Raw genomic sequence first — 15,971 nt, 5'->3', positions numbered from 1 at the left:
CGATCTCAAAAACGTAAAAATTTCAAAAACCGAACAAAAACAAACCTTTAATTAAGCAAGGATATGGGGGAACCTTCTTCAAGCATTTTAATAGCTTTCTTTCATCTCAATTTCCGCTAAAGAAGATGATACAAACTATATTTAATGTTTTAACTATTATGTATTATAATAATTTATAATTTATTAATTTAACCTTATTAAAAATAATTATAAACTTTATATATTAAGGTTAGTTTTGACCTTAGCCACCCACTATCTAAATAGTGGTTAAATTGCATCTTTAAACCTTCTAATTAAAAAGACAACAACAAATAGATTCTTTTAGATTTAACCCCTAAATTTTTATTTTGCGCAATTAAGCCCTTTTTATCAAATTAAGCACTCAAACGATCAAATTTTCATACAAAATTTTTACACATTGTAATTCACATACTACAAATACCAAAAATAATTTTAAATTATTTTTTTGACTCGAATTTGTGGTTTCAAAACCACTTTGTCCGATTAGGGTCAAAATCGAGCTGTTACAAGGCATACATCTAGCTAGAATATGACACATAATGTCACAATAAAGTGAGCATAATAACATAGGTATCCATATGTATTAGGCATTATAACATGTCCAAAGCATCATCAAATTATACCAATTCATATAATATCATCAATATTTTATATACTATCATCAAACTACTAGTTCATACCATTACAATTTTAACCACATATCTTAATAGCTTATCAAATTTGGTTCATTTTTATTTTCTGATTTTAAGATTCACTTTTAACGTTTTGCGCAATGGAACCCTAGTAAATCGAACTCAAACACGTGGGTGAACTAAACCACACTAAGATGGCTCATATGAGTATAAAATACAACACACCGAAGCACTGAAGTGCAAAGCCCGTAGGCTTCAAATGTATATACATATTCAAATACATCCCTCCACCACACCAAGGTCTCCGTAGAGATAATGAATACTCGATGATCCGCAACAAATGTTGGATCCCGAAATTTGAAGATACGTTTTAAGAAAAAATTTCTAGCCAAGTATGTCAATTTCCACCAAAATCTTAACTTCAAGCATAAATAAAATGAAAATAAACACAAGAATACCTATTCAACAAGGGTAATAAGTTCCATAAGAACTTACCTTTCAAAACACAAAACGAGTTGGCTTCTTAGGAACTATTCCACAATTTTTGTCTTTCTTCTACAAGCTCCACTTTTATCCAATTTTTGTTCTATACAAATATATATACATACCAAATCAATATCATATTTAACACACAATAGTCATTCAATGGCTCACAAAAAAATGTCATGAGATGCATCATTCAAATTAACTCCCTTTTTTTTAAAACACTCATATTTTTCAATTTATTCAATTTAGCCCTTGAACGCAAGATAAGCATATTTTTTGATTCCTAACTTCAAATGAAAATTCGATTTCACATTCTTTCATTAGGGACCCTATACTTTCTATTTCTAACATAATTTCATTATAGGTTTTACATTTATTCAATTTGGTCCCTAATGTTACAAAGCTAACAAACAAGTTTATTAAACTATACAATCTAAGTCATTTTCATAATCTAAGCTCAATATCTATCAATTCCAAGCTTATTTAATCAATTTATGAACAATGAAAATTTGCTAAAAATTCAAAAATTGAACAAATTGATACATGGGCTAGTTAAATCAAGATCTCATGGTCATAAATCTATAAAAAAAATACATGAATTTAGCTTAAATTACCTTTCAATTGATAATGGTCAAATGCTAGGAGAACTTTGAAGCTTTCATCTAATTTTTTTCTATGTGGACGGTGGGGAATGAGGAAGATGAGAATGCCATCATCATCCACTAACTATAAGAAAGCAATGGTTTAATTATCATTTTGGTCTTCTAGATAATTACTATCTAGGCCCTCAAGCCTTTTCTTAATTAAAACTCAGTAGCAATTTAATTAACTATTTTATTGGCTAAATTACTTGATCATTTTTTGTTATATTCTCATATTAACTCATTAAATATTCCTATTTTATACTTACAGACTCGGTTTATAGAAATGGGGTTCCGAAACTGCATTTTTTGGTACACTGAAAATTGAGTCATTACAATTATATCATTATTTAAATTATTATTCAAAATCTCTTTTATTTATAAAATATTATTTATCTTAAATATTATTTATATTAAATATGGTATATATTATTTATTGTTCAATTTTTATTTATAAAAACTAAATGTGTATATTCTCGTGCATGTGAGGAAGAAAACTTATATAATATAAACACCTAAAGATACATTAAACAAGATACTAGGGATATAAGAATTAGAATCCTCTCCACCTTTAAACCTAAATTGTAAAAGAACATATGTTATTGCAGGTAAGAAAAACCTTCTCTTTTTCTCTCCATAAAAACCTTCAAAATTGTTTATGTATGTATGTACGTACGTATGTGTGGGCCTATTTAGTTTAAGGCATCGGGTGTAAAAGAACATACATAATGAAAAACCACCAAATATACCTCCATTTTCACAAGACTATACTCACATACATAACCAATAGCAAAACCACGAAATATAATAAACATTATTAAAATATCACATTCAACACTGAAACATGAATCGAACCCAATATTCATATTCATATTCACAAAACTTGACTATTCTCCACTCCAATTCATATACCGAGCTAAGAACAACTCACAACTCTAAAAACACAACAAAAGTGAAACTCTAAGGTTAAAATGAAACCTGAAAATCGACTTGTTTCATAATGATTTCACATTCATCTCTAAACGAGATGCAATAAATGGACATGATCCAATATTAGACATACAAAAATAGTCGATTAATAGCCAAAACAAATGGATGAGTCGTTACCTTTCAGTTGCCTCCGATTAGCCAATTGGCTCGTTTTCTTACTTTGGATCTCCATGATTTTCCCCTAAAACCTACTTGTCATTACTCATTGACATGAGGCGTAGTTCCCTACCTATGTTCCATGTCTCTTTTGTTTCTTAAAAGGATTGCTTTGATCTTCCTCAGAGTTTTCATATTCTTTTATCAGGTCATTCTGTTTTCATCACCAGTAATAATATTAGTCATAGAAGGGAAACAAAGAATAATAAATTAGAATGAGTTTAGGCTTACTTGGGAATTAGAAGTTGAAAGATGGCTTAGATATTCTTCAAAATTCTTAGATTTTTCTACCATGTCAATTTGCTGTGATCAACAAGAGAGTAGAAAAATTAATGAGCCACTTGTGTAAATTCTAAACAATATATAACAACATCCTCTTTCAATAATAAATATAGTTTTTTCTTCACTGTGATCTTTCTCTTCTATATCTATTAACCCTAATAAAGCTTATTTTCATTCCAATTCTTTGTTATTGATCGGAGAATATAATTAAGAGTGAAACCTAAAACCAATTACTGTTTTTTTTTAAATACTAAATAATAAGGAAATTTGGAAATGCGCGTACATGTTCTCTGAAAAATTGTTGTATGGTGCTATTAAGGTCATTTTCCCAATGCTCTTCATAACACCCACTCCAATAGAATTCTACTTCGTTCAACATTGGAGCGTTTGAGTGTCTTTGAGAGAATATCTTCATCTTTGGACAATCTTCTACAATTACAGTTTGTAAGGATGGGAATCCAAACGTATAATTCCATGATAAGCAGAAGCTTTCTAGCTTTGGTAGAGATTCAAGTTCCAAACTGTTGAGTTGTGGAAAAATGATTTCATCTTGATCATTGTTGTCCCCACCTTCTATTATTTCTTCTATCTTTTTGCAATTAAGTATACTCATTTCTTTGAGCTGCACTAGACTTTTGGCTGTAGAATGTGTAATTAGTTTTATGATTCCATCACATTCTCTTACCTCCAATATTACCAAATTTTGGAAAGGTACCGAGGATGGAACTAAACGCCATATCTCTTTCACTCCAACATTCCATCCCAAAGTAAGTTGATGTAGATTTGGAAACATATACTGCATAATTCCCAATTATTTGTTAAACAACACATACATATATAATATGCATTTTTTTAAAATTAAAACAACCTAACATTAAAAAAATAATTATTATGGTAAAGAATTTAATATCAAAATAAGAATAATAAATAAGAAAATAGTTTTGAAAATAGGATGATACCTTATTTACCCAAAAGAGGGGTTGTTCATTAATGCTTCCACTTATTTCTTGAGAAGCAAACAATATCTCCACTTTGTTACATCCATACACTTCCATCTTCTTCAATAAATGCCAACTTATGGTCTGCGTCTTATGACATATACTCTTTAGATTTGGCAAGGCAATGAGAGTCACGGATGGCACACATGGAAATTCAAATGTAATAACATTCGATTGAATGAGTTGGGGAGAAAGTGATTGCATAGCACTAACGTTAATTTCTTGGGATTGGGATTCACATATTATTTCTTCTAATGACTCACAATTCCATATGCTCAAATTCTCAAGCTTTTGAAGTCTCATCAACATACTCAATGGAAAAACATTCAACAACTTAGGACAACCTTCCAAGAAAAAAGAAGTTAGTTTAAAATAGGAATGTTCATCAAGTTGGTTAGGCCATAGCCTTTCCACGTTTTCCATGCCACCACTACTACTCAAACACTTTTTTACCAATTCTTTCATGCTATCATCATCACGACATGCTTCTAGCTCACATTCCATAGTTGTTCTAATATCCAAATCAACATCTTGTACCTCATATTCAATGCCACAACAAATACCCAATTCCTCTAGCACAGGAAATATCACCTATATTTACATGCATAATTCATTTGAATGTGTCAATAACTATTTACCAATAAGCAAAGTTAAGATAATAGAAATTTTTTGCAGCTTCTTACTACAACTATTATGTCATGTTTTTCATTTTCTTTTTCACTTATCTCAGAAATGACATCAGGTTTCGAAACAAAACAAAACAAAAATTAATCTTTTAACCTTAAAATGTTAGAATGCCCCTTTAAAATATTACAATATTTGTAATATAAAAAACTAAATGTAAAAGGATCAAACACTAAATACTCAACATATGATAAATGTTAAAAATTAACTATTTCATCTTTAATCATCGAAGATATTTATATATATACACGAAATTAAAGAAAGAACAATATATATATTAACATACCTTTTCACTGAAGAGATATTGTGGCCGAGGTACACTAGGATCAAATGAAATATTGTTTCCAATACTTGCAGTCTCAAAATGGAATGCACTCAAAACATGACATTTCTTTATTTCTAATTTCCTTAAAAGTGGAAATTCAACTGGATTGATTCCACAACAAAATCTTTTGAGATTAGAAAGATTGTTGAGTTTCAACGAGTTAAGCTTAGGGAACACCCTTATGCTGTTGTTAATTCTTTCTTCTCCACCTAGTATTCCTTCTATTATATCTTCCATTTTATCACAATGAGAAACAATAAGTGTTTCTAGTTGCACAAAGCTTTTAACCATAGATGAAGTAAATGCACACTTCAACTTATGGCATTCCCACACTTCCAAACGTGTTAAACTTTGAACACCAAGAGACACCGTAAGAAGTTGATCATCATGCCATATTTTTTCGATCCCATTGACTGAATCTAAATACAACTCCTCCAATGCCACAGGAAACAAAACCTACAAATAAAACCATGTTTCAAATCATGTCTTAATTATCATTCAAAATATATAATAAGGATTGTCATATAAATAATTCTACCTAAGAATTACAACTCCATCTTCTTGGATTCTTTTTTTATATTAATTGGTTTCAAACGGGCTCCGTACTAGGGGAAGTACCCAATATTCTTAAATAAGTTTTGCTAACTAGTGCATTTTCTACCCGTTTTAAGGGTACTTAATATATCCTCAAAATATTATAATAAATAATAATAATAATAATAACTCTTCCACGTAATTTAAAAGAACAGAAAAAAGGAAAGGCATATCAAAATAAAATTCGTTGGAAGCGATAAATAAGAGAAGGAAAGATAAAGATTGAAATAAATACCATTTTACCGAAAAGCCACGTGACAGATTGAAGGGTTTTCTGTGAATACCAGGTGCCATTGAATGTGGGCAAATATCGTAACGATAAAGAACGTAACTGAGGGAATTCTAAGTTATCATTCTCGCCAATCTCTTCTTCCTTTTCAACAAGTATGAACTCTCTCATGTTGTTGCAATGGGATACCTCAATTTCTTCAAGTTGGCGAAGCCTTTTGGCTATGGAGAAGGAGAACAAATTCTTCAACATCTTGCACTCGCTGACTTCTAGGAACCTTAGTCTCCCAAATGATTCAGCTTTCTGTTCAGCTTCACATATTGACTCCAAATTCATCAAACTATGAAGATCCAATGACTCCAGACAAGAAACCAACATCCTGGAGCCTATCACAAATTTCATGTCTGAGACATTCGAGAGCTTGAGATGCTTTAAATGTGGTAACCCTTGGTTAACTGGGTCGTCAAGCATTTCCCTAACATCTTCCGCTTCATCTACGTACAGACTTTCAGTTTTTCTCAACAATAGTTTAATCCCACCATACAAATTACTACTTCTTTTCTGTTTAAAAGGTGGCAACGACAGCAGCAAAGTTTAAGAATCCATGCAAAACCTACGTTGCATGCATCAAACCAGAAACTCGGCTGAAGCATGTTAAAATCCATTGTGCAATTCGACAAGCCTTGTTTGTTTAGTTGACTTTTGTTAGTCTATGGTGTAATCATTATTTGCTTTGATCAGCTAAGGTTAAAATGTGTGCTTAGCTGATTTAGTAGTCAAATTAGGTTGTCATTTTGTTGATGTAAACCTTTAGTTACTTGCACAAGCAAGCTTTGTTTCTTTCTATGTAGCTTTGTTCTATTTATGTATGTAACCATGCACTTATTCGGGTAATGAGAAAAACACTTTGCTCATTCAACCTTTTGCTTGTTCTTGCTCCTGTTTTAATCTTTCAAACATCTAAAACATTCATCTAAGTTGTTTTTAAACTTTGTTTGCTAAGTTAGAATCCAACAAATGGTATCGAGAGCCTGTTGTCTTTGAGGGCCTCTTGTTGTGTGCTGTGTGTTTGAAAGAAAAGAAGCAGGAACTATCTTTGTTGCTCAGAGTTTTGAAAGCTGCGTGAAGATGAGCTTCTCACCACCACCTCCACCCGTGTTTGCTGGTGAAAGCTACAATATATGGGCTGTCAAAATGAAAACATATCTACAGGCACATGACCTATGGAATGTTGTCCAAAATGACACAGAACCACCACCCTTAAGAGCTAATCCCATGATAGCTCAGATAAGGCAGTATAATGAAGACTGTGCAAAGAAGTACAAGGCCATGTCATGCCTTCAAAGTGGAGTTTCAGATGCTATCTTCACAAGGATAATGGCCTGCGACACACCAAAGGAGACCTGGGACAAACTCAAGGAAGAGTTTCAAGGCTCAGACAAAACCAGGCAGCAACAACTCATCAACTTGAGAAGGGACTTTGAGAATCTGAGAATGAAAGACTCAGAAACCATCAAGCAGTATGCTGACAGAATTATGTCTACTGTCAACAACATAAGACTGCTTGGAGATGACTTTAGTGATCAAAGGGTAGTGGAGAAAATCATAACAACCTTGCCAGAGAAGTATGAATCCAAGATTTCTTCCCTGGAGGATTCGAGGGACTTATCTGCCATTCCCTTGACAGAACTGATAAATGCTCTCTATGCTCAAGAGCAAAGAAGAGCAAACAGAATGGAGGAGTATTCTGAGGGAGCTTTTCAAGCTAGGAGTAGAGAGAGCTCAAGCTTCAGCTCGAATCACAAAGGCAAGAAGCCTTGGTCAGAAAAGAAAGAAAGAGGAAAGAAGGAAGCTGCCAAGAAGAAGTTTCCACCCTGTGTTCATTACAAAAGAACAACTCACCTTGAGAAATATTGTTGGTACAGGCCTGACATTCAGTGTAGAGGCTGCAAACAGCTTGGTCACATTGAGAAAGTGTGTAAGAACAAACCAAAAGCTCAGTCACAGAATCATAATCAGGCTCAAGTAGCTGAAGACATCGAGGCACAGGAAGAACATGTCTTCACAGCCTCCTGCTTTGCAAGCTCGAGCAAAGTCAGCAAAATTTGGCTGATCGATAGTGGATGCACTCATCATATGGCCTCAGAGGAAAGCATGTTCAAGGAACTTGACACCTCATTTGAATCCAATGTCAGAATTGGAAATGGTGAGCTTCTTAAGGCTAAAGGCAAAGGCAAAGCAGTGATTTGCACCAAGTCAGGTATTAAAACCATTTCAGAAGTTCTTTATGTACCTGACATTGACCAAAATTTGTTAAGTGTTGGTCAACTACTGGAGAAAGGGTACTCTCTCCTGTTTGAAGGCAAAATCTGCACAATCAAAGATGCTACTGACCAGGTGTTGGCAAAAGTAGCTATGCAAGATAGAACCTTCAATGTGGATGTAAATCAGTTGCAAGCAAGAGCATATGCAACTCAGACTGATGAGGCAAGTTTGTGGCACAAAAGAATGGGGCATGTGAACTACAACTCACTCGGGCAAATGCAAAAACTGAATTCGGTTGAAGATATGGCTAAGTTCGAGCCAAACAAAGAGGTGTGTGAAGTCTGTCAGCTTGGCAAGCTAACCAGACTGCCCTTTCCAGTCAACAAGGCATGGAGAGCCCAAGAGAAACTTCAGTTGGTTCACACTGACATCTGTGGACCTATGAAGACCAGCTCACTAAATGGCTGCAAGTATTTTGCCTTGTTCATTGATGACTGCACCAGGTTTTGTTGGGTAACCTTCTTGAAACAAAAGTAAGATGTCACTGACTTCTTTCGCAAGTTCAAGGCTTTGGCTGAAAACCAAGCCAACAACAAACTCAAGAGCCTAAGGTCAGACAATGGAGCCGAGTATGTGTCTCAGAGGTTCCAGAAGATTTGTGATGATGCTGGCATCCTACACCAACTGACCACTGTCTACACACCACAGCAAAATAGTGTTTGTGAGAGGAAAAACAGGACTGTTCTTGATATGGCCAGATGCCTACTGTTTGAGGCCAAAATGCCAAACAACTTCTGGGCTGAGGCAGTAAACACATCTGTCTACTTACTAAATAGACTACCAACTAAAGCAGTCAAAGGTAAAACACCCTTTGAGGTCTGGTTCGGGCAGAAACCAATCGTGTCACACTTGAAAGTGTTTGGATGCTTATGCTATGCACTTGTGCCAGCAGAGAAGAGAACCAAGCTGGAAAGAAAGTCTGTGCCAGGGGTATTTGTAGGCTACAGCAGTGTGAAGAAGGGTTATAGGATCTTTGATCCATCAACAAAAAAGGTTATTGTAAGCAGAGATGTCAAGTTCAATGAAGGAAGCTGTTGGAAGTGGAATGGGACAGATGCAAGCTTAACTGAAGAAGACTTGCAGGGCCTTGATCACCAACATGCTGAAGTTGAAAATGAAGCTATGGATGATTTTGATGATATGCCTGTTAGGGACACCAGAACATTGGCAGACATCTATGAAAGATGTGCTGTGACCATGGTTGAGCCATCCTGCTATGCTGAAGCCTCGAAAGAGAAATGCTGGCAAGAGGCTATGGAAGCTGAACTAAGGATGATTCAAAAGAATGAAACCTGGGAGCTGGTTGATAGACCAGAAGGTAGGAAGATCATTGGAGTTAAATGGGTGTTCAAGATCAAAAATAATGCAGATGGATCACTGAACAGACACAAAGCTAGATTAGTTGTGAAAGGGTATAGCCAACAGCAGGGAGTCGATTTCTTTGAAACATTTGCTCCTGTTGCAAGGCTGGACACTATAAGAATGTTGTTTGCCTTAGCAGCCCAGAAACAGTGGCAGGTGCATCAACTGGATGTCAAATCAGCCTTTTTAAATGGATTTCTCATGGAGGAAATCTTCATAGATCAACCTGAAGGCTTTGAAGTTCAAGGAGAAGAAGAGAAGGTCTACAAGCTCAAAAAGGCCCTGTATGGTCTCAAGCAAGCTCCAAGGGCCTGGTACGATCGAATGGATACCTACCTGACAAGGCTCGGGTTCACAAAGAGCACCAGTGAGCCTACTCTCTATGTTAAGAAGGAAGGTAATGAAACTTTGCTAATTGTTTCATTGTATGTTGATGATTTACTGGTCACTGGCTGCAAAAGGGAGGAAATTGAAACCTTTAAGAAGCAAATGCAAACTGTGTTTGAGATGACTGACCTTGGATTAATGACATACTTCCTTGGCATGGAAGTGAAACAAAATGAACAAGGTATTTTCATAGGCCAGAAGGCATTCGCATCGAAGGTTTTGAGCAGGTTTTGCATGACAAACTGCAAGCCTGCTAGCACTCCTGTGGCTTTAGGAGAAAAACTCACCAGCCTAGGAGATGAAGATCGAGTGGATGAAAAGAATTACAGAAGCTTGGTTGGCTGCCTGCTCTATTTGACTGCAACTAGACCAGACATCATGCATGCTGTTGGTCTTCTATCGAGATTCATGCATTGCTGCACAGTTGCACATTTTAAAGCAGCAAAAAGGGTCCTAAGGTATGTCAAAGGGACTCTGAGTTGTGGAGTGAAGTTTGAAAGGGCTGAGGAGCTGAGACTAGTGGGATATTCAGACAGTGATTGGGCTGGTTCTGCTGATGACATGAAGAGCACATCAGGCTACTTCTTCACCCTTGGCTCAAGTGTCTTCTGCTGGAGCTCGAAGAAGCAACAGATAGTGGCTCAATCCACTGCTGAGGCAGAATACATCGCAGCTGCTTCTGCTGTAAATGAAGCCATTTGGCTTAGGAAAATATTGTGTGATCTGAATGCTGATCCAAAGGAGGCCACTGTGATTAAGGTTGACAACCAATCGGCTGTAGCCATTGCCAAAAATCCGGTTTTTCATGGTAAGACCAAGCATTTTAAAATTAGATATCATTTTGTGAGAGAATCTGAAATGTCCAAGGAGATAAGCTTAGTTCACTGCTGCTCAAAAGATCAACTTGCTGATCTATTAACCAAACCATTGGCTGCTTCAAGGTTTGAATATTTGAAGAAGAAAATCGGAGTTTGCTGCTTTGTAGCCAAGGAGGAGTGTTTAAAAGGTGGCAACGACAGCAGCAAAGTTTAAGAATCCATGCAAAACCTACGTTGCATGCATCAAACCAGAAACTCGGCTGAAGCATGTTAAAATCCATTGTGCAATTCGACAAGCCTTGTTTGTTTAGTTGACTTTTGTTAGTCTATGGTGTAATCATTATTTGCTTTGATCAGCTAAGGTTAAAATGTGTGCTTAGCTGATTTAGTAGTCAAATTAGGTTGTCATTTTGTTGATGTAAACCTTTAGTTACTTGCACAAGCAAGCTTTGTTTTCTTTCTATGTAGCTTTGTTCTATTTATGTATGTAACCATGCACTTATTCGGGTAATGAGAAAAACACTTTGCTCATTCAACCTTTTGCTTGTTCTTGCTCCTATTTTAATCTTTCAAACATCTAAAACATTCATCTAAGTTGTTTTTAAACTTTGTTTGCTAAGTTAGAATCCAACATTTTCATCTTCAACTTCAACATTCTTGAAGCTTCCATCCTCGTCTCAGTCCAATACCACTTACCATCTCCAATGCAAATCTTGTATCTTTCCAGCTTTCCAAGAAAAATGTTATCTTCTGGCATGGCTTGTTCATTAGGAACACGTACTTTCAAAGTGGTCAGACGTGACAAAGACTGCAACTCAACCAGACTAGCATTGCTTCTTATAAGATTATCAGTTCCCTCAACCTCCCATCTATCAAAGCTATGAAAAAAGTATAGTTCTTCTAAACTTGATAAACTTGACAACACGTTTGGTGATACAACTTTAAGACTGTAACAATAGCTCAAGTCTAGCAATTTTAGCCTCCTCAACTGCCCTATCTCCTTTGAGAGCAGTCTAATACCAGAATTACGGAGGTCAAGGATTTCTAAATTTACTAACTCTCCTAACATGACTATATCTTCTACTCCATAATCTATCAAACGCAACGCACAAAGACTTCTTAAGGAATCAATGGAGGAAGGCAAGGACGACAAATTCACTTTCTCGAGACTCAAGACTTTGAGTCTTTTCATACCCTTAAAAAAGTTATTTGGAATTTTTAAACAAGAATCCCTATTAACCATAGCGAAAAAGGTAAGGTTCGGACATTCCAACTCATCAGGAAGCTCACTAACCTTAGTATGTTGTAGGCTAATAAGATTGTAGTTTCTCATTGTTTGGACATCTGACCACCCTTCAAATACATCTTCCTTTCCTAAAGCAAGCCAACCACGGTCCCTAGAAGCAATTGAAATGGCAACATCGCAAACAACATCATGCATGTCAAAGCATTCAGGGGTAGAACCAGCAGGTAGCAGAGAAGAGTCTTCGAGCTCACTAACCAACGTTAATACTCCGTTCCGTACTTTTTGTATTGTGTCAAGACCACGAAATAAGCCCAAGCCTGTGCAATATTTCAGCAAGTCTTCAATGGCAGCATTATGACCCATTATACTGCACAGCAAGAAAACAGATTTAAGGTCCTCTGTTTTCAAATATTTGTAGCTCATTTCTATAGCTGAATACACAGCACTTGGTACCCTCCTGAAGTTTATTTCAGAGGGCTTTAGCTGCTCCAGAGCATCCTCCCATTCATGTAAATTCTCCTTATGTTTCAAAGCCTTTGCAACTGTTGCAATAGCGATCGGCAATCCTGCACATTTTTGGGCGACTTTATTTGCTTTAGACTGCAAGTCAGATCTTTCAGCAATAGGACCAGCCACGATCTTAAACAGGTTCCATGCTTCATCTTCTTTCAGGATATCAATTGGAAGGCTTTTCTGAGAACCCATCGACTTCAATACTTTGAGCCTCCTAGACGTCATCAAGATCTTCAATCCCTTGTTTTTATCTACAGAAGGAATTCCAAGTGCGTCCAAGTCATGTTCCTCCCAAATATCATCCAAGATGATAAGAACCTTGTTGATTTTCTTTAGCCGATCATGTAGCCGGGCAGCTCGTACATCAACGCTCCTCTCCTCAATTTTCAGGCCTAACTTCTCCGTAATCTCATTCTGAATATTTGAAATGTTTGATGCTTGTGTTATGGCAACCAAGATCACTTCATCAAACAGCTTTTTCTCCTTGGCAATGATTTGTCTGGCAGCCTCTTTGACAAGTGTGGTTTTGCCCACACCTCCCATCCCGTACACTCCTATTATGTTGATATTATCATCATCCAATGCCGCCATCACCCCATTGAAAGCATCGCTTCTTGATCCAAAAGCCTCGTACTCTTTGACAGGTCTAATGCTCATCCCTTCAAGAGCAGGACGGTAGGAAACTCCATCAAATTGATCCTTTCCATTCAAGAGTTGTGTTATGGCCTCCACCTCCTTTTCAGCTTTCTTGCTGAGATGGTAACGAGACTTGATACCAAGAAGAAAGCCAGCGAAATAACTCTCCATCGCTTTCTTTTCATCCTCCTGCAATTGTGTTGTAGCCTGGTCAGATATCTTGTCATTCACCATTGTCAACCACCTTTCAACATCATCGAAAATCTTCTCCCCATTCCTATTAGCCTCGTCAACAGATTGCTGCACCCTTTGTCTTGCATCCTTCAGCTCTTGAACTTTACTCCAAAGGTTCTGAAACTTGCTCTCATGATTGAACAAGTAACCAAGTTGTTCATGAGTGGAGTCAACCATGTACTCAGCAGCTTTGCTAGCAAGAGATTCAAGAATGGAAGCAAGAGCCTCCATTGTTTTTCTTTTGAGAAATATTTTAAACTATACAGCAACCGGGAAGCAAATCCTTGGGACAATGGCACTCACTGGAAAAAAAAATAAAAAGTAATTGATTAAAATATCTTTTTGTTAAACTAAAATATTTAATTTTATTAAAATTAGACTCTTTTATTATATTCAACTCTTGGAAATAATTGTAACAACCACAAGTTACTAAAGACATAAAGGCGAGATCATAGAGTCAATTAAGAGTTTAGTTAATGGGGCAGATTTGAGTGGGGTTAGGTGGCTGTCCTGTTTTTGCTCCTAGTGGTATTTGATGATTTCATTCTGATAATGCGTGGAGTTTTATGTTGCAATGGGAAAACCAAAACTGTCATTAGAACAAAGTTTCAGTATGCGTTATCAACAAAGATTCAAACATTTGAGCGTTACATAGGATTTGAATGAAGTGTTTCTAGGGTTACTTCCTCCATGGAAACATCACAAATGGCCAACAAATATTAAAGTTTATGGGTTTTTGGTCTTATTCCACAATTGGGATTTGGGTGCTAAGAAACTTTATACCTTTTTCTTACAGTTTATTATAATGGCTTGTAAAATTTCTTCTTTACTAGTCCCACTTTTACTTTGATATTTGTTGGCCATATTTCTTCACTTGTGATGTTTCCACGGGGAAGTAGCCATAAAAACACTTCATTCAAATCATATATAACTTCCAAGTGTTTGAATCTTTGTTGATAATCCACACTGGAACTTAGTTCTAATCACACTTCTGCTTTTCTTCAAATCATTCCAATGGTTGCCTGAGATGAGTGATAGACTTGTGTTTTTCCCTTGGTTTAGCAAGTAAAAGCTGGATAAATGTTAATTACCAAAATTATTCCACAGGTGTTGGTGGTGCACAAAGAGGACACAAACCAGGGGTAGATGTTTAGATCACAAGAGATATAATAGGTTGTCAATGTCAAATTTATTAATAATATTTTATATCTACCTGTCATATAAAGGTATAGAAGTCCCTCAAACTTTTTCGAAACAGTTAATTAAATCCTTGGAATTTTTTTACACTCAATTGAGCCTTTAGCCCTTTGACTAACATTGACTATTACAATGCTGACATGGCCATTAACGGTGCAATGTGATGCTCCATGTTAGTGACAATTGCTGATGTCAGTTGCCACATCAGCAAAATAAAAAATTTCAATTATTTTTAAAAATATAAAAGAATAAAAAGGAATACTTAATTTTTATTGGAATGAACCTGAACATATGGTTGTCTAAGTTCATTCGTTTAAAAGCTTAATTTTTTACAAAAATTTTAAATATTATTTTTTAAAAAATAATTATTTTTAATTTTTTAAAAATTTTAAAATATTATTAAAATTTATAAAAATATTAAATAAATCTAAAATTTTCAAAAAAATTTAATAAAAATCATTAACAGGTAAGTCCATAAATGTCCATTCCAAATGATTTTTCTAAATTATATAAAGTTTAAAAAATATTAAAATTAATTTCATTTAAAAAAGTTGGCATGTGTTTCATTCTTTTAATATTATTGGTACCTTTTAAGATGTATACAAAATAAAAAATTTTATTTTATAAAATAAATTAATAGTACGTTTAAAGTTAATTGTGAATGATAAAATAAATTTGATCTTATTTGATTTTTTATAATAGTGCATGGATTAAATTAATTCATTTAATAATAAATTAATTAATTTGATCCCGTTCTAGCCCGAAGCACTAAATCTAGTACAATGAAGCACGGGCTTTGACCAACAATTTAAATTGAAGATCAACTTTTAGTTTTCAGTTTAATTGATTCATGTAAAAATAATTGATCGTGTTTGACCAGAAAATATTTTAAATTAAAATATTAATTTTATTAAAATATATTAATATTTTGATAAATATGAATTTATCTATTAAAATTGTTAATTATTAAACTTTGAAAAAAACCATTTTATTTATATATATATCTATAATAGATTACACAGTATTCATAAATATATTTATTAAAATGTTAAAATTTGCGCTAGATATTAATAAAGATTTTATATGCCATCATTCTTATAACATTAATTTAGATTTAAAATTATATTAATTTTGCAAGTTAACTTACAAATATTTTTTATACAAGTTAATTTACAATTATTAGATAATTAAATTGTATGATTTTAGTAATGCAAA

General features: G+C 34.8%; 2 protein-coding genes across 2 annotated transcripts; both read right to left on the bottom strand.

The window, feature by feature from the left end:
• Positions 1-2,999: 2,999 nt before the first annotated feature.
• Positions 3,000-6,703, bottom strand: LOC107953620 (uncharacterized). The gene is made up of 7 exons (XM_016889018.1): positions 6,656-6,703; positions 6,045-6,599; positions 5,177-5,671; positions 4,660-4,797; positions 3,492-4,004; positions 3,158-3,229; positions 3,000-3,080 (listed from the first exon to the last, which is right to left on the bottom strand). The coding sequence occupies exons 1-7, from the start codon at positions 6,701-6,703 to the stop codon at positions 3,000-3,002; spliced, it is 1,902 nt and encodes a 633-aa protein (XP_016744507.1).
• A 4,828-nt stretch (positions 6,704-11,531) lies between these two features.
• On the bottom strand, positions 11,532-13,790 carry LOC107953782 (disease resistance protein At4g27190-like). Its single transcript, XM_016889225.1, has one exon. It carries the CDS (start codon positions 13,788-13,790, stop codon positions 11,532-11,534), a length of 2,259 nt encoding a protein of 752 aa, XP_016744714.1.
• Between the last annotated feature and the right edge of the window lie 2,181 nt (positions 13,791-15,971).

Source organism: Gossypium hirsutum, chromosome D11 (assembly GCF_007990345.1).
Source record: "Gossypium hirsutum isolate 1008001.06 chromosome D11, Gossypium_hirsutum_v2.1, whole genome shotgun sequence".
Lineage (NCBI taxonomy): Eukaryota > Viridiplantae > Streptophyta > Magnoliopsida > Malvales > Malvaceae > Gossypium > Gossypium hirsutum.
The sequence above is the reverse complement of the archived record's forward strand: the minus strand, read 5'-3'. Positions and strand labels throughout refer to the sequence as shown.